Consider the following 19465-nt stretch of genomic DNA (forward strand, 5'->3'; position numbering starts at 1 on the left):
AAAAAAAAAAAAAAAAAAAAAAAAAAAAAAAAAAAAAAAGTGAAGTGTGTACTTTACTGAATGGTATAACTAATCATTTAGAGCTCATATAAATCTTTGTCACAGAATGCTGAGATGCCTCCTGGATCAGGACCCACATGTTCTTACTCGCTCACAGCCGTGTCCCAACTGTGGCTAGGTCACGTACCATTAGTCAGATGGTATTTCTTTGCGTTGCTACGGAGCCAGCTAATAGCAAGGTGAGCAGACTCCTTCATGACATCCCCTAGCTGGCCAGTCAGAGTTAGCTGACCTTCACCATCCATTCGACTTGCCTCCACGAACATGATTTCCCCACCTAAGGGAGTCCATGCCAAACCTATTGCCACTCCTGGTTGACTCAAACGCTCAGATACCTTGAAAGAAAGAAGAAAATGATCAGAGTTAGGTCAATGAGTACCAAATTATTTTCAGGCAGACTAAACTAATCACACAATCCTGTAAGGGTCTCCTTTCTGCACAGAGAACTTTTTACCTCACATGACTCTGAGTCACACCACTTACTATCAGGCTCTCTGCCAGAAGAAATACCTAAACTTCCTCTTTGGTATTTATCAGAAGCAATTCTACCTTAAAACGTGTGGAGGGGCTGGCCTGTGGCTCACTCGGTAGAGTGCGGTGCTGATAACACCAAGGCCACGGGTTCGGATCCCATATAGGGATGGCAGGTTTGCTCACTGGATGAGCGTGGTGCTGACAACACCAAGTCAAGGGTTAAGATCCCCTTACCGGTCATCTTTTTAAAAAAAAAAAAAAACGTGTGGATGACTTTGATTTTTAAGAGCTAGATCTAGTTACACATGCTCTAATATTCAAGGAATAAACCCAATAGTTTTATCTATTTAAAGTATCTTTATTAGACTACATATTTATACATACTCCAGAACCTAACTTCATTTTAGGCAATCATGAATTTGTTTCAGAAAGTAGAACCCCTCTTACTGACACACATAAGAAGTGTTAGCTCCAGAGGCTAAGTGTGAAGGTATGTATTATAACCCCCTGAATTTTACTTCTCTGCTATGTACCTTTACTTTCTCTGCTGTTGCTGCACAGACACTAAAATACTGCTTTATGATGCCTAGGTTCCTTCCTATGTGATCAGAGGCCCACTGTGCTGCCTGGCTGCCACTTTAAACTGAACATGCTGCCCACCTGAGAATATGAGCCCAGGTGATGAGCCATGTAGGTTAACACATCCAAGTTATGAAAACACAAAAAAAGAACAGTTGAAAAACAGTAATGATAACTTTTACTGCACCCTTTGAGTCTCCAAATTTCCTCTCCTATAGAAGTTATCCATGTCAGAGGAACTGAGTACAATATGTCAGCCAAGCACTAATCCAAATGAAAGATTTTTCTCCAGAGAGGAACCTTTCTCACTAGAGAACAGCGGAGTCTGTAGCCTGAGTTTCTGGTTACAGGGCTGCACTGCTGATGCTTATTCCTTTTCCAAGGGGCTTGGACAGTGAAAATACTGATTTTAAAATTTACTCCAAAATCATGTGTGGCATCCACTGAAACTATTGGGTACTTATTTTCAGTAGCAAACTTAAAAATTAATTTAAAAAAATTAATTCTAATTAACTCCATATGATAGGTTAGAGATTTGGAAGGCCAAACTCCAGCATCAGCTGCATCAGTACCATGTACCACAGATCACACTCCCCTCTAGCTTCGGTACTTGGCCTGTTCTATATTTACTTGAGGAGAAAGACATGAAAGATCAATATGTAAAAAATCAGTACTATTTAAGGAAAACATAGAAACGACTATTTATAAAACAGTTCACAAGTTTGTTTTTCTAATATAAAATCACTTCTCTATACCTGAATGACATCTAGGTTGGGAGGGATTTGCCAGGGATTCATTTCTTTTACTACATGGTTCCTTTCTAGGGCTGGGTCAACTAATCCTGGAGAATCATCCTCAACATACTGAACCATGTTTAATTTAACACAAAAAGCCATTTGTTATACTTTTGTTAGCTATAGTAATATCCTTTTCTTACAGCTGAATCTCAAAAATCATTTGTCAAAATAATAATACTAAAAGTATCACCAAAGAAGCAGTAGTAAAATTCTTGTTGATTACCTACCATTTTGCTTCAGGAAACCACGTCTGTTTTCCAACACTCCCCATCTGCTGGAGAGTTTAAAAGTATCACCAAAGAAGCAGTAGTAAAATTCTTGTTGATCACCTACCATTTTGCTTCAGGAAACCACGTCTGTTTTCCAACACTCCCCATCTGCTGGAGAGTCTTGGTGCTCTGGGTAGAAGTAATTGGTAAATTGCTCATTGGATGGGCAAGCAGTGTAAATAAGTACATTTTGGCCAAACCAAAAGCATCCAGGCTTACAATCACTGTTCTGACTTGATACTAAGTAAGTGTTCTACTGTTAGCCTGAAGATGGGACTAATGTCAAATGTGTGTAAATTAATGTCAACATACACAGGACAGCTGAAGTTACTATCAAACCTGGAATGTCTGTAATCAAGGCTAACAGTGATTACCTAAGGAGTAAAGAAACTTTAATTCTTAGACTGGGAGTCATAGTCTTTGGGAGCATGTGTTCTGAAACTGTAAGAATCAAGCATCCAGTTTTCTGAGAAATGATAGAGTACAAGTAAATATGAATTTAACAGATAAGATACGTTCTCCTTTCTTGCTCTTGAATGCAGGCAGTTTTCCAGAACAATGTGTATCTTATAGCATTCCCTGAGAAATGATAGAGTACAAGTAAATATGAATTTAACAGATAAGATACATTCTCCTTTCTTGCTCTTGAATGCAGGCAGTTTTCCAGAACAATGTGTATCTTATAGCATTCCTTAACAATTGACTCAACATCATAATTTCTAAACAATGTTTATCTACCAGTACTTTCCAATCAGCTTCTGTCCCCATTACTGGTTTGTAGAATCATCAGTTATATTAGCCAAAACACGCCTAGGCTTGAAGTTTGGAATGTTTTTCCCACTAGACATCAAAGTGGGATGTGGGTATCTCAAGTTCATTTTTGTCATTCAACTTCCCACTCATACTATTATTATGCTACAGTTTCCTTATCTGTTAAATCTTGTTCAAAGAAATGGTGTTTCTTTTGTAATAATTCTATCAATAAGGTAAATATGCAGATTGCAGAAGTATTTAAAATATTTAGGGAAAAACCTGATTAATAATAGAACGTCTTATAACCTGTGGTTGCATTTTTAATACTGCAATGAGTGTTTAAAAAGCATTTGAGTAATCACTGCCAATTTCATACTGCAGTTCCCACTTGGTTCACTAAAAATAGTGATATTTGACTGAAATAGTAAACATGCACAATTCTTTGTGACCCTTCCAAGCCTAGACCAACACTTACAGACCCATCAAAAGGATGAAGATTTTACATTCATCTAACAGGCCTTTTACCAAGTGTTCTGAGCCAGGCTCTATTACAGGTTATACAGATATAAAAATGAATACCTCCTGGAACTGACAGACTACATAAGAACATCAGACAAAGGAGCAATTATACTCCAGTGTGGGGAGCTACAACAAGATTTCTATAAGTGCTTTTATCTACAGGGAGCCTGAAAAGGCAAGGGTCCCTGTATGGAGAGATGGGACCAGTGTCACAGAGAGGCTGAGCAGAGTCTTAAAATGTGAGTAGGAGTTTGCTGGGCAGAGAAGGGCCAGCAGGTGCCAAGGAATGGAGACGTGAATAATTCTGTGGGCCTTCTTTCCAGGGACAAGCATGGTGCCATGCTAAATGCAAAACCTGAGCTGTCAAATTTTTGTGGCATGTATGCAAATCTGTTCTGTAGTGAAGTTTACACCATCAATTGGTTTCTTTTATAGCTCATATAACATATTTTATGTTCCTCCTAGGGCTGTCACCACAGTAGCTCATCCATCTGGCAACTTCTTTAAAGTCTCTGTACTGAGATCCTAAGCCTTGAATTCAGGAATATTTGATTTTTCTAGCTGTAGATTTGTTTCAGCAGCACTTAGAAAAGCAAGGGTAGATTTTGTTTCCTTAGGAGAGGTGCTGGGGTCTACCACTGTCATCTCTTAGGGCAGTATTAAATAGCTCCAGTCTGGCTAGACGCTCGCACTGTTGAGAACCAGCTGCTTTCTGATCCTTGCAGTAGGTAGGACCTTTTCTTGGCACCACTGATTCCTGATGGGGCACTGGACCAACCTCGGTGTGCAGAGTCAGCTGTCTTCAACAGGGCATGCAGCATGAAGCCAGGCTGTGGCACAGCATGCTTAAATGGAGGGGGATGGAGAAGGAATCTACCACCATGATTCTCTGGGGCATTTAGTGTTTACTCTGCCTGTTTCTCTTTTTATTTTTTTGATGGTGGGGGGAGGGGTTCTTTTGTTTTGTTGGCTGGCTGGTACAGGGATTGAACCCTGGACCGTGGTGTTATCAGTACCACGCTCTAACTGAGCTAACCAGCCAGTTCCTCCTTGACCATTTCTAGCTACTGATTTTGTTTGCTTGAAAGGCAAGCATGATGATGGAATCTCCTGGAATTCACCTTTTGATGCATTCTATTCAGGATGCTTTGAAAAATCTGCATTCTATCTTCTTCCTTTTACTATTTTCTAAGGGCAGTCACCATTAGATAAGGGCTTTTCATATACCGTGGTCAGAAGCCAATACTAAGTCTTTAATACAACGTCGGGGACTATCTAAAAAGATGAAGGAAGAATCAAATGACAGAATCCTGTCCCAAACCAGGTATACTAGTCCTTTGTCACTTTTGGGGGTACCTAATGTCCATTTCCCCTCTTAAAATCGGCCTGATCTCCTGGTGACCTACTCTTTTCATGTAGTCTCCATGAGGCAGAGAACCCAGGATCTTGTCTCCCCCCCAGAGAAAAAAGGCATAGCTAGGGCGGGGGCATGTAGCCCAAGCCCACCTGATCAGATGGTCCCTCCTGGGACATGGAGGAAGTGTTCTGAGCTAAGTCTGCCCTGCGAGAGCACGTGTGGCATGAACCAAGTGAACCAAGTCTAGGCTCCTCGGGACAACTACTCTCACTCCTGCTCCTTCCAGTCTTTCTCCTACAGCACAGGGAGACTTCTTATTTTATTTTATAAAGTGAGTTTAACTGGTCTTGTTTCTTTAGGAAGCTTTGCCATATTAGAGAGGTGTCCTATGATACTGTTCCTAAATTTGAAATCTAGACGAAGTTCCTAGAATCCATTTTTCAACCCACTAAGAGAATTCTGAAGGGATACAACTTATTAATAAAAGTGTGCCTTCTTGCCTTTCTTCCTAACTGCCAGTCTGCTAGGTTAGTAACATTTTTTGTTACCAATATATTTTTGTAGACTTGTCTTCAGTCAAAGGAAAGAACAATAAGGGGTGAGGTTATTCAATGAGGATACAAAATGAGGATTATAAAAACAACAGGTATTTTTTAGTGATTGGGGATAGGTCTGTTTTTAGGGAGTATGGTTGTTGCAGGAACTCGTATTTGTTCATTTTTAAAGCATGTATTGGGCACTATGATGGATGCTTTACATACATTAACTCACCAAATTCTACTTTCTAATAACATACGTATAATTATCCCCATGTATCAGAGGAAGACATCAAATTCAAGAAGGTTGGGTTTATCATGGAAGGCCTCCTTGCTACTTTCAGACCTTATTCTTCCTCCCTTCTATTAAACTCCTGCTTATGACAGCTGGCTTTTCCATCCTCATTCTCTCCTCACTATCTTCTACATTCAGAAAGACTCTTCTCCTTCCTTAGACCCTAACTCCTGTAATTATCCTGTGTGTCTTCTGTGAATACATAGTGCCAACCCAGAACCTAGCTTCTCGGTTCTTTAAATACCTCTTGAACTCAGCTATACTCTCTTCCAGGTCCTTATCACTAATAGAAACCATACTACCTCTGAAACATGAATTTTAAACATCTCCCTTCCTGAATGTCACTTTCGTATCCTTCTAGCTCACCTGTACTCATGCCACGAACTATTCCATTTCTCATTATATACCAGCTCTGTCTGAGCTTCGCCTCTCTCCTTGTGCAGCTAACATACTTTGCTCCAGCAATAATCTTTTCCTTGTAAAAAAAACTCAAATTCTTGCTCCTTTCTTTATAATACCCTGCAAAGGATATCCTTTCTCTTATTATAAGCCATTTCCTCCACTCACACCTTGGATCCCATCCCTTCTCACTTTCCCAAAGGCTTTGTTCCTATCGTACCTTCTGTCCCTCCAACATTAGTCTTGTTCTCTCCACTGGATTATTCTTAGCAGCAGCTACTATCTTGAAACATTTCTCCCTTTGACGTCCATATTCGCTTCTAGCTACCTCATTTCTCTGCAATCACAGTCAAACTTCTGAAGAGTTGCCTACACACTAATTCTATTTCCTCATCTCCCATTCTCTCTTCAACTTACTCCAACATCTACCATCCCCACCACTCCTCGTGAAATTGCTCTTTCAAGGTCACTAGAAACCTCCATGCTGTCAAATCCAATACACATTTTACAGACCTTTTTCTATCTCAACACGCAGTAAACACATTTTGATGTTCTTTCCTTGAAATATTCTCCTCTTGTTTTCATGGCAGCACAACATACTTGTTTTCCTCTTCCCTGATTGCTTGTTCCTTTTTTTTATTCCCCATTTTTTCCCTTTATTTTGTCCTTTTCCCCATCTTTTTTGATGGCTCCTCTTCCCTCTACATGATCCCTAAATAATGGCCTTCCTCAGGGCTTGCTCCTAGGCTACCTGCTTTTTTCTATGTACACTTTTTCCTTAGGTGATCTCAGTATTTCTGGGGCTTTAAATATCCCCTATTTTCTGACAACTCTGTAGTTTAAATCTCCATCTTGGATCTCTCTTTTGAGCAACAGATCTGCATATCCAAATGTCTCCACTTAGATGCCACAGAGATATTTCAAACTTAACATGTTCAAAAGAGCTCTCACTTTTTTTGCAACATGCCTTCCTCTCTTCCCTCCACCAGTCTTCCCCATCTCAGTAAACGGCACTACCACACAAATACCCTGAACTCTCACAGAAACCTGTAAGTACCTTTTGATGTTTTCTTCATTCCCCCATATGCAACCCATCAGCAAATCTACCTCTGCCTCTGTTAAACCTATCTCTAAAATATATCTCAGATATAGCTAGAGCAGTTACTTCCTATCTCAGTACCACCCTGTTTGTTTCCTTTATAGCATCAGTTTCAATTTGTAGTTATGTGTTTACTTATTTTTTTCTACACTAAAGCTCCATGAAGGTAGAGGTCATACCTTGCTTATTTACTACTGTATTGCCAGAAGCATGTTAGGTCCTTAATAGTATTTATTGAGTGAATGAAACTCTATCTAGAAGAAATGACAGACCCTAGATGTTTACCTTCATGGAGAATACAGGCATTTAAACAAAAGAAGGTATCTTACAATATATTGGGAACACCTCAACATGTATTCCAAAATTCCAAAATCTCTCCCTTCAGATTCTCTACCTAGGAAAGCACAAAGAAGAAGAAAGACAAGACTGGCCATTGTGAATTCTTTGCAAAGAGCAGAGGACCTGCTCAGATGTACCTGTGCTATGTTTCTCTAATGTAATAAACAGAGCACAAGCTTTGGAATCAGTCAGGCCTGGGACCAAATCTCAATTCTTGCATAAGTTGTGTCTTCTTGAAAGTTACTTAAACACTATAATCTATTTCCTCATCTGTTACTGGGAAGACACCATGACTGAGTATTAAATCATTTGTACACAGCGTTCCTTCCACAGCCCTAATGTCTATCAGATATACAAATGGGAGTGGCAAGAAGTTGAGCCCAACCTCTCCCATTCTAAAACTGAGCACTACAGTTGGTAAGAATATCAATGAAAATGTGATGTAGAGCAGAAGCCTTTCTTTTAAAACTGCCACACATTACTGCCACTCCCTTTTGGCAGGAAAGGAATTATCTGGGTCTGATAGAGTACTGCTGAAGAGTGGAAAGAACACTGGACTTGGAGTTAGCTGACCTGAGTTTGAATACTGACTCTACTAACTGTGCCTTATGTGAATTTGCGTATTTCATTTAATCTCTCTAAGCTTTTCCCTTGTGTATAAAATGAAAGACTCCTGGCACAGTGATGGCTCTCAGGGACAGTAATGAAATGTTCCATAAATCTTAATTTTGGATGAAAAAGCTGAGACAGAGTGTGGTTAATTTGGGGCTGATGGTCATCAGACTGCTATAGATGGAGAAAGAAACCCCAGGCTACAAGGTGGATTCTTTCAAGTGTGAAAAAGATGAAGAAAATGTTCCAACTCTCAGACACCAGAACTACTATTCTAAGATGCTGTTTATAAAAGGCAAAATGGCTACCAGAGTCTTCCTATCAGATTCATTTTGGTGAAAAGTGTCCACATGTCATAGCTCAGATGCTACAAGGAAAATGATGATATCAAAGAGAGCTGTTAAGCAGTGTTTATAAAATATCTCATTTCTGTTCTTTTGGCTCTTTCTTTGCCAAAACTGCAGGATGTCAGCAATGCTTCCAAACCTAACATCACCAGAAATGGCTGGGAGAAAAGGATATATGCAACAGAAACATGCAGTAATCTTTGTTTTTATTTGTCGTTGTAGTTTAAATTCTCAAAGAACTCCTGGAATGTACTTTTTCTGGAAAGCCTACAGAAAAAGGCCATTGGACATGCAGGAGTCAGAACCTGTTTATGTCTTCACTCACAAAATCACTGGATTCTCTCAGAACAAGAAATCAGATTTTGTTCACTTTCTCAACCAACAAAGTTTTGCCCAAGTTCTTTCAAAACTTCGAAATCCAAATCCAAGTTGGCTGGTTAGAGTATGGTGTTGATAAAACCAAGGTCAAGGGTTGGATCCCCATACCAGTCAGGCACCAAAAACAAAAACAAAAACACAACAACCATTCAAATCCATGATATCTTAGGAATTCAGATAACTAAAATAATGCCTATGGTTCTATTTTTCAAGTCCAGATTTATTGTCAAGAGTAAACAAGTTCTTCCTTAAAAGGCTCATTAGCGTTAATGACCACCTCAGAGTCAAATAGATAAGATGGATTTGGGGACTATAAGAACTTGAGGAAAATTATATCTACTAGTAATGATTTCAAATGTTAGGTGGAGAGATTATCATCTGCATAATTTATCAGATATATTTTCTGAAAATATTTTTTCTTTTAACTGACAAGAAGGAGGTGATGGTAAAGCTAAATTCAGTAGTATAATGCAAACTTTTTCTAGTGACTGACCTTTAAAGCTCATCTAAGCACCCTATAAAATATTTCATAATGTCCTCAGCAGTCATATTCTAATACCAATTTCCACCAGATGCCTCAACTCGGTCCTGGGGCCCAGGCCTTCAGCTGAGACACAGTTAGGGAGAAAGATGGAAATAGGGCTAGATGTGTCCATGGGGTTAAGTTCCTAAAGGAATTATGCAACAGATTACTGAAAAGATATTATCTTGGTCTGTACTAGCAGCAGCCTGAAGCTAAAGCTATGCCCATGTTTTCAGACATTTTGTTTGGGGCCGATTCCCTATCTCCTCCCTCAAACATTTGACAGCACGAATAAATCCTTAATTGAAGTACATATAATAGGAATATAGAATTTTTCTAAAGAGGAAAGTCAGAGAAAGTCAGAGACCCTGTTCTTAAAATGGAACTGGATGGCGGATAATAAGATAAGACTGGGTTTCTAAAGGAAGATATGGCAGGGTCTCTTGTTCATCACATTAAACAGTAAAACACAATACCAAACAGAAAACAAGTTTCCAAACTTAAGATAAAATTCAGTCTCTGGAAACACCCAATTCTACTTCTCCCCCGATCTATTAAACAAACACCAGAGTGAACCAATGTGTACCAACAAAGAAATCAGAATTATTACCTCCATTTCATACATCGGCGGCCCAAGGATGTCTTTCAGAGCATGGAAATCAATCAAAATTGGCATTTCAGGTGGTAGAGCCAGGTCTGTAGTGTCATTAATAGATTCAGGTTTTGCATCTTCTAAGACGTGTTCTCTGCAACCTGAGAGAGAAAAATTTATTTAGAAGATCTAACAGATTTGCAGAGTTGAAAACTCATTAGCAGTAAAAAAAATATCAAACAGAAGCACAGTGGACTTCAACAATTCAGTCCCTTTTATGCATTTATTAAGCCACAAAAATTTACCTTGTGTATCTGTGGAACACAGGTGAAAGAATAAGTCTTTCAAGAACCCCTTGAAGGTGGTATTTGCAATTGCCTTGTTCACTGACTTTACTTATTCACTGTCTATCTCCCCCATTAAAGTGTAAGTTCCAGGAGGGCAGCAACCTTGCCTGTATTCTTTTAATCATTATATTCTTAAGTCAAGAACAATACCTGCCACTATTCAACTAATGGCCCTTAGAGGTCAGATACCAAAGAGTCAAAAGCAATAGATTTACTTTGTGCAATTCTCATAACTCAGGGCTTGTGGCAAAGTTTTCAATTCTCTTTTCAGAGGAGTTTGATCAGATATTCCATTTTGTAATGGGCAACATGAACTTGGAAATAATAGAACCCATATAAGCAATGCCTCTTTTGTAAGCATATAGCTCAACTCTAATATCATTTTCCAATAAATAAATAAAATTGGCTGAGCGAGGGTAAGAGAATACAAAGCCTGGTTTGAAAGCCCTATAATAATGGACTATTTCCTTTATCCTCCTGAGAGCTCTGGTTGGTTAAAATCGTGTCAAAGTATTGACTCATTTTGGTTTGATCCTGGACATATAGGGAGCAGGACCCAATTGACCTGTGAGATGACATTCTCTATCGGTCTTTGTAATTCCAGTTCAAGTAAAGAAAAATATTACATAATCTGTGGCCAGAAACCTAAAATGAGTAGAAGTAGCCTTGTTTTTATTTTAGTTTTGCCACAATTATTCTACTACTTGTACTATCTTATTAAGTGTTTTGATTTAAAAGCTTTCTTTTATGAGCTTTTATTACATACTCCCTTCCTTCTGTAAGTGGTTACTGTATATACTAATACACAACATATAGTACTTATAGTTACCTAACATTGTATATCTATACATGATTTATTTTAGTTTTGCTATGATTCTTCCATTCTTATATTTTGTGAAGTTAAAAGAATTTTTTTCGGGCTGAGCCTGTGGCGCACTCGGGAGAGTGTGGCGCTGGGAGCGCAGCCGCGCTCTTGCCGCAGGTTCGGATCCTATATAGGGATGACAGGTGCGCTCACAGCGCTCACTGGCTGAGCGCGGGGCGGCCGGTCTCAAACAGGGGAAATAAATAAATAAAATTAAAATAAAATAAAAGAATTTTTTTCGGGCTGAGCCTGTGGCGCACTCGGGAGAGTGTGGCGCTGGGAGCGCAGCCGCGCTCTTGCCGCAGGTTCGGATCCTATATAGGGATGACAGGTGCGCTCACAGCGCTCACTGGCTGAGCGCGGGGCGGCCGGTCTCAAACAGGGGAAATAAATAAATAAAATTAAAATAAAATAAAAGAATTTTTTTCGGGCTGAGCCTGTGGCGCACTCGGGAGAGTGTGGCGCTGGGAGCGCAGCCGCGCTCTTGCCGCAGGTTCGGATCCTATATAGGGATGACAGGTGCGCTCACAGCGCTCACTGGCTGAGCGCGGTGCGGCCGGTCTCAAAAAGGACAAATAAATAAATAAAATTAAAATAAAATAAAATAAAAGAATTTTTTTCACTAACTCCTTTCCTTCCAAAAGTGATTACTGAATATATTTAACAGTAGTAGACCCTAATTTTAGACTGTAGCAATACCTAGAGACATCCTGGGGTGTCACTAAATGATCCTAGTGTGAGCTTTAGGATGAAGCGTTCTACTAGCCTGCTGGGCTCTACTGGGCTCCTCTTCAAGACTGAATCATGAATGATACAGGAGAGAAAACACAATAGTTCACATTTTCTGCCATTTGATGGCTATTTGACAGTGCAAATTACGCTATACAAAGCATTAAACCTCTCATTATCTATTTCTGCAGGATTGTTGTGAGAATTAAAAAGAAGATCCTTTGCAGACAGCAAAATGCAATATACATGTTGTATCATAAGTGTAAGTCTTGAGTTATAAATGTTCTCGTAATCATACCTCTGTAATTTCACTTGATCTTCCAAGGTTTGACTCAACCATATTCTAGGAAGTCTTCTTTCACAGCACTTACTTGTTTCACAAAATCTAGCTATTTCTGGGTTACTCAGTAGCTTGTGGAAAAAGGAGATTTTTCTGCCTGCTGCTCTATTTGCAGTGTATTCCAAGCAAAATCAATGACCAAGGGTGGGAAAGCACTCAAATGATCAGTTTAACTACATGTAGATCTCAGAACAGAAGAGAAAGCAGGTGTTGCTTAATTAAAATTAACACACAGAAAGAAAAGCACTAGCTGTCTAAGGTTACTATACTCTAAAGATGCAAGGTAGTGGTACTCTGAAACTTCAGCCAATGCACAAAGAAGCAGCAAGCTTCTGTACTCCGTAGTGCTTTGTGACAAGCTTTACTGAGATCTAATTACTGTTGCCAGCCTGTATTTCACTATCACAGGAGGAAGTAAAGCGGGATGGGTGAAAGCCGATCCACAATTATGTAACCAATGCTTTAGGACATCCAATCCCTTTCCAAGTGTAGTACTGAATTCAGTGCTTTGAGTGCTGAGGGAGTGGGGGCAAGGAGAGCTATTTCTAATGTAACTAGACCTTTTAATATAAAAGATAGCACTTTAGGCACAGCAGCTGTGTTACAAAAAATTCAATAAACTCGGAACTAATTGGCACTTCAAAATGTTCCATCATTAGAACAGAAGCCTAGAAAGAAAATGGTGCCAACTAATTGGGAGAGATAGGATAGCACTGGATTTTAAGAATCATCCACTGGACCCTGTGTGATGCAAAATGAAGAGTAAGGAAATATTGGATTTTCATAAAATACACACTTTGATTCCTCATTAAAACAAAGAAAACATCATCTCACAAAGATGCCACTCAAGGAATGAGGCCCAAGTTCTATCAGAACCTTTTGAGTCCTGTGCACAGGTTTTCAAGCATTCAGCTCTGGTATCATTTTCTTCCTTGTCAGAAGGGATCAGCACCAAGAGGAGACAGTGGCAGAGTCCCTAGGTTTAATTGCTGGCCTTGCACAAAATTGTAACATTCAAGCAAGATGGGCTTTTTTAAGGCAAAGAAAAAAAATACAACAAAAAAAGGTTCAACATTCCAATATAACACAGATCTTGTCCCACAAATCCTTCCTACTGGAATTGGGCAGTTTTCTTCTTATGTGCCCTTCTCTTGGTCTAAAATAGTGGATCTTAACAAATGGAAAAACCAATTATTTCACTGAAAAGCAAAGATGTTTAAATTATAAAAGCAAGATACCATTTTCTGGTTACAAAAATAAAGTGACTAGTAAAGAAGTCTAAGAAATGACAAAGGCCAGTGTTAAAGAAAGTGAAGAGATCTTCTTGAATGCTTGTTTATGAAATATAAACTGCTTTCATCTTTCGGGAAAGCCATTTGGCAATATACTGAAAGCCTTCCAAATATTCATAATCTCAGACTCAGTGATTCTTTTTTGTGGCAATCTACGCATAAGGACTTACACAAAAATACAGACAACAGTTTATGCAGAGTTACTCACCACAGCATTACATATAATAGCAAAAACTAGATCCAATGTAAATGACCAACATTAGGAACAACGTTAAATAAACTTTTGTATATCCATCTGACAAAACACTGCACAGTCACTACAATTTTCTAAGTATTCTGAAGTAATGTGAAAACATTCTTTTGAAACAGGTTAAATTGGGCAAGGAGGAAGGTATAAATTTCACACAGCATGATTTTTACACATATATAAAATGATATAGTCCAAAATATTAAGAGAAGTTATTCTTTAAAGTTATGAGATTAACATTATATGAAATAGTAAATAATTGTCTCCTATCCTGGCTCTGGCTTCTTAGTTGGCCTTGAACAAAGTTACTTTACCTCTTTGTATCTGGCTTTCTAGTCAGTAAAACCAGAATAATTATAGTGCCCTTGGAGAGTCGCTAGGAGAATTTAATAATGATTAACAGCTTTAATATGTACAGATGAGAGGTACTGAGTTATAGTATTAGCTCCCTTTTTAGAGTCGTATTTACTATATATACTTCTAAGACACATATTCTTACTCCATAACCCTTTTGTTATGAGAAAACAAAAAGTTCTCTACCCCTAATTCTACCCAAGGGCTCTCACTACAATTGCATGACTGCTGGGAATCATGTAAATCAAATATGTACAAGAAAAAAGAAAAAGACATCAAGCCTCAAGACTCTCCCCTATGCTATACCACATATACTACTTCATACAAATACTACCTTATTAAAACTCTCTTTACAAATAATTTCGAAGACTATTCTTAAAAGTAATAAAGCGCTATTAAATAGAGGTTATAAGGACATGGAAAAATAAAATGAGTAGGATAAACTAGCTCAACCTCACCTACTTCAACTATTTTTCTTACTTAAAAGAAATAAATCTGGGGGCCGGCCCGGTGGCGCACTGCGCTAGTGCGCCTCTTGGGAAGCGCAGCAGCGCTCCCACCGAGGGTTCGGATCCCACATACAGACCGGTTCCCGCTCACTGGCTGAGCGAGGCGCGGGGGCAACACCGAGGGTTGTGATCCCGTTGCTGGTCCCGGTCCGGTACGGGGGCGACACTGACGGTTGTGATCCGTTGCCGGACATGGAAAAAAGACAAAAAAAAAAAAAAGAAAGAAAAAAAAAAGAAATAAATCTGTTCTGAAAGTGGGAGGGAGCTAAAGTTTTCTTAGTTGATTTACTCTGCTCAGAGAAATCTCCCAGCCCTTCTTTCTAGGTGTTATCGGCCTGTTCTGAGCCTAAATCAGGACACAGCCTAGATGGTCCGGGCATAACCAAGGAATTTAACGCATTAAGGTAGCAGACAAGCCAACAGCACCTGGGGCAGAACCAGCAGCGCGCTCTCAGTATGGACTGCGGTGATGGCAGAAAGGGAAATGTGGGTGTACTCCCCAAGGGGGCTCAGCCGTACTCAATAGCTGATGTCACCACAGCTATTAAAAAAGGAAATTCTATAGCTACAAGTAACTCGTCAGCCTCCTGAGGAGGATTAAGTTTTTACTAAGCATCTGCCACTAGGAAATGACCAAGTGTTCTTTCCACCCATTTTTTCCCCTCTGCCATAGGAAATCATTGAAATGTCTTTCCTGATTTCAATGAAAGCAGGCCCAAGAGCCAAAGAATCATGGGGATGGGGTTTGGAGGGGGAGACAGGAACAAAGATATTGAAAGGGGAGGAAAGGAGGAAGGATGAGGGGTGTAATACCTCGAAAGCTCCAACAGCTCTGAAAAAACACACAAAGAAAAAGTTCCTTGCCTTCTGAATAAATCTTACAGCAAAAAATGGTATCTCTTGGCAGGTGATCCAACCAATAGAAAGTAGCAGAGAGGTCAGGAATGTAAAAAGCCTAACACCGACAAGTCCCCAGAATGTAGCAGAAACTGCAGTGTATCTAATCACAGAAATCCCTATAAGATCTATAATCTTTACTCAAGACAGAAAATTTTAGTTATCACTTTTTTTTTTTTTTTAAAGATGACCGGTAAGGGGATCTTAACCCTTGACTTGGTGTTGTCAGCACCACGCTCACCCAGTGAGCTAACCGGCCATCCCTATATGGGATCCGAACCCGTGGCCTTGGTGTTATCAGCACCGCATTCTCCCGAGTGAGCCACAGGCTGGCCCCCTAGTTATCACTTCTTAAGTGTTCATACTGCACTTTTGAGCCCAGTCCCATGAGTTCAAAATCTACATACATTTTGTGGTATAGGGGTATAACAGGAACCCATTCTTCTAGATTATGAAAGAAGTGTTCATTTCCACAAAGAGCCAGTTTTTATTTATTTTTATTTTATTTTTTGGCAGCTGGCCGGTATAGGGAACCGAACCCTTGACCTTGGTGTTATAGGGTCGCACTCTAACCAACTGAACTAACCACCCAGCACCACCTGCCCCCCCCCTTTTTTTGAAGAGCAGGTTTTTAATGCCTGTGGGGTAGCGATGGAAAAGAGAAAGATGGGTGTACAAGAATATTATTATTGCAGCCAGCATTAAAACAGGATCCAGAAACAGGGGGCTAATTCCCCCCCCCCAAAAAAAAACTACTACTATTTGTCATACTAATATGATGTCCTTGGGAAACAGTTCCTTGAGAATATCTAGGTTGCATTCTGAGGCTTAGGAAGAATCAGGAATTCAAGAAGCACAGGGAAGAACCATGATACATAAAATTTTATTTTATTATTTTTTTATTTTTTAAAAGATGACTGGTAAGGGGATCTTAACTCTTGACTTGGTGTTGTCAGCACCACGCTCTCCCAAGTAAGCTAACCGGCCATCCCTATATAGGGATCTGAACCCGTGGCCTTGGTGTTATCAGCACAACATTCTCCCAAGTGAGTCATGGGCCAGCCCCGATATATAAAATTTTAAAAGCTGAACAGAAACTGAAAGATCTGGTGCAAATCTCCATTTTATACCCAAGGAAAACGAGACCCAAAGAGGTTAAACCAATTGCCTGAAGTCCACAGTAGTCACAGACAGTACCAGGGCTCCTGGCTCCCAGCCAGAGACACCTTTTGTCTCAGCCTAAAGTCCAGTCTAGAAAGCTACCTTTAGCTCAGGAGTTCCTTGACAAGGCCAAGCAATCTGGTTATAAATTTAGAAATTAGATTATTTTTTTCCTGACTGAAAATAACGAACAAACTGGTATTATAAACATAGATTAGATTCCCCTCTTCTGACTGTTGTCAGGAAAAACTGCACTAGACTTGGAAATGAACAAAACTAGATTACTGGGTGTATTGTCTAGTGTTCCCTTCTGGGCTGTTTGTGTCTTATTGCCTTTCATCTATTTTTCATTTCTGCAAGATGTATAAAACTGTTAGAAATGCAGCAAAAGATTCTTGTCCATAGAAATGAAAATGAATTTTGTCCAGTAGCAGTACAATTGATCCCTCTTCCACCTGTTCCCACCTTCAGGAGGCCCTGGGGTCAGACAGCCTGGGTTTGAAGTCTAGCTTTCACTCAAAAACCGTGTGACTTTGGGAAAGTTCCTTAACCTCCTTTTTTAAAAGCTGCTTTTATTATGGCAGAATTCTCTCTCTCTCTCTCTCTCTCTCTATATATATATATATATATATATAATATTTATCATTTCAACCATATGTAAGTGTATAATTTAGTGGCATTAAATACATTCACAATAGTGTTATAATCATCACCATTATCTACACCCAAAACTACTACTTCATTTCTTACATAAATTCTGTACCCATTAAGTAATAATTCCCCATTCTCCCCTCCCTGCAGCCCTGGTAACCACCATTCTGTTTCTATAAATTTGAATATTTTAGATACCTCATCTAAGAGGAATCATACAGTGTTTGCCCTTCTGTGTCTGGCTGATCTCACTTGGTATAATATTTCAAGGTTCACCCATGTCGTAGCATGTATCAAAATTTCATTCCTGTTTAGGGCTGAACAACATTCCACTGTATGTATATACCACATTTTGTTTATCCACTCATCTGTTGATAAATACGTGGATTGCTTCCACCTTTTGGCTAATGTGATTAATGTTGCTATGAACATCAGTATAAAATATCTGTTCCAGTCCCTGTTTTCAATTCTTTTAGATCTATACTTAGGAATGGATTTGCTTGATTATATTTTAGTTCTATGTTTAATTTTTGAAGAACTGCCAAATTGTTTCTACAGTGACTGTATCATTTGACATTCCTGTTAGCAATATACAAGGGTTCCAGTCTCTCCACATCCTTGCCAACACTTGTTATTTTCCATTTTTTTGATTATATCCATTATACTAGGTGTGAAGTAATATCTTATTGTAGTTTTGATATGTATTTCCCTAATGACCAATAAGGCTGAGAATCTTTTCATGTGCTTGTTGGCCATCTGTATATCTTCTTTGAAGAAATGTCTCTTAAAATCCTTTGCCAACTTTTTAATTGTTTTTTTTTTTTTCATGTTTCAACGTAGGAGTTCTTTATTCTGGATATCAATACCTTATCAGATATATGATTTGCAAATATTTTCTCCCATTGTGTAGGCCGTTTATTCACTTTTTTGATAGTGTCCTTGAATGCACCAAAGTTTTTAATTTTGATGAAGTCCAATGGAGCCAGGGACTAGACCCCCCCCCCCCACACACACACACACAAGCAGGCACACGGCCAGCACCTCAGGAGCTGTGTGTGTGTGTGGGTCTAGTCCCTGGCTCCATGCTTCAGGCCCCCAAACAGGGCCCCGAGGTGCTGGCAGTGTGCCTGGTTGTGGAAGGGGGTCCAGTTCTCAGCTCAATGCCCCAGGACCCTGGGCGGGGCTAGCTCCCGCTATTATGAAATGCCTTTTCATTTGAAGGAGTAACCACCACCCAGACAGCAATTCAACAAAAATTTATGAAGCACAACCTTGAGAAAGAAATGAGGCCCTAGTTTCCTTATCTGTAAAATAAAAGTCTACTTGCCGTACACCATTCACCCTAGTGCCTTATAATAAATAGGTAATTGATTATGGTCTGTTGAATTAGACAGAATTTGAGCTATACAATTCATAAATTTTAATAACATCTGTGAACAAATGACAAATCACTAAAATACTTAAACTTACTTTAACTTGCCAAAAATTACTAAGTTATAATGTTGACTTTGTCAAGTAAACATTTTTAGTCAGTGAAAATTATGTAGCAATATTATTTCTGAATGATTAAAAATTTTTCTTGAGAGGTGAATGCCATCACACTGGGTTCCTGAATTGTGGAGCAGAAGCAAAATGGAACTTGGATATCGGTGTGATGAACTGTCCTTGTGTCAGGGCATTGGAGGTATGTTACTGGGTGTATAAACAGCTAGTTGGCAGAGAGGTCTACATGAACCAGTAAGGGGAATACTGTTTACATCTCAACTCTTTAGCATACATGAGTACACATGGATTCAGACCCTGTTTATGGCTGCAGTTATAAAAACCAAGTTTTTTTTTTTTCAATCAAGCCTACTTTAAAAGTGAGATGAGATGCTGAGATTACAAGTGGCCTTGTTATTTTACAAGACAGTAGAAGTATGTGCCTCGAAGGTAAACTGACATGGATATAATGCATCTGAGTGCCTTCTCATGGGAAGGCAGAGAGGGGAAAACAAAGTATCTTTTTAAAAAATCAGAAAATCGGAGTATTTCCAACTGTTTAATTTGTGCTGTCAGTTTCAGGTTAATCTTTTCCAGAAAACCATCTTCCCAGCCAGAGTAAGTGTGCTAAATGCAACTGAGATTCAAGGTACTGACCAGGCT

The 19465-nt window shown here is 39.3% G+C and overlaps 1 protein-coding gene across 1 annotated transcript in view; it reads right to left on the reverse strand.

Moving 5' to 3' along the window:
- LONP2 (lon peptidase 2, peroxisomal) overlaps positions 1 to 19465 on the reverse strand; it is a 108344-nt gene that overhangs the window by 6107 nt on the left and 82772 nt on the right. Inside the window, exons 12-13 of the mRNA XM_008581159.1 lie at positions 9947 to 10089; positions 188 to 395 (exon numbers count right to left, since the gene is read on the reverse strand). Coding sequence (XP_008579381.1) covers positions 188 to 395; positions 9947 to 10089 — 351 coding nt within the window. The remainder of the gene's footprint in view (positions 1 to 187; positions 396 to 9946; positions 10090 to 19465) is intronic.

Source organism: Galeopterus variegatus, unplaced genomic scaffold (assembly GCF_000696425.1).
Source record: "Galeopterus variegatus unplaced genomic scaffold, G_variegatus-3.0.2 Scaffold2285, whole genome shotgun sequence".
NCBI classification, from domain to species: domain Eukaryota; kingdom Metazoa; phylum Chordata; class Mammalia; order Dermoptera; family Cynocephalidae; genus Galeopterus; species Galeopterus variegatus.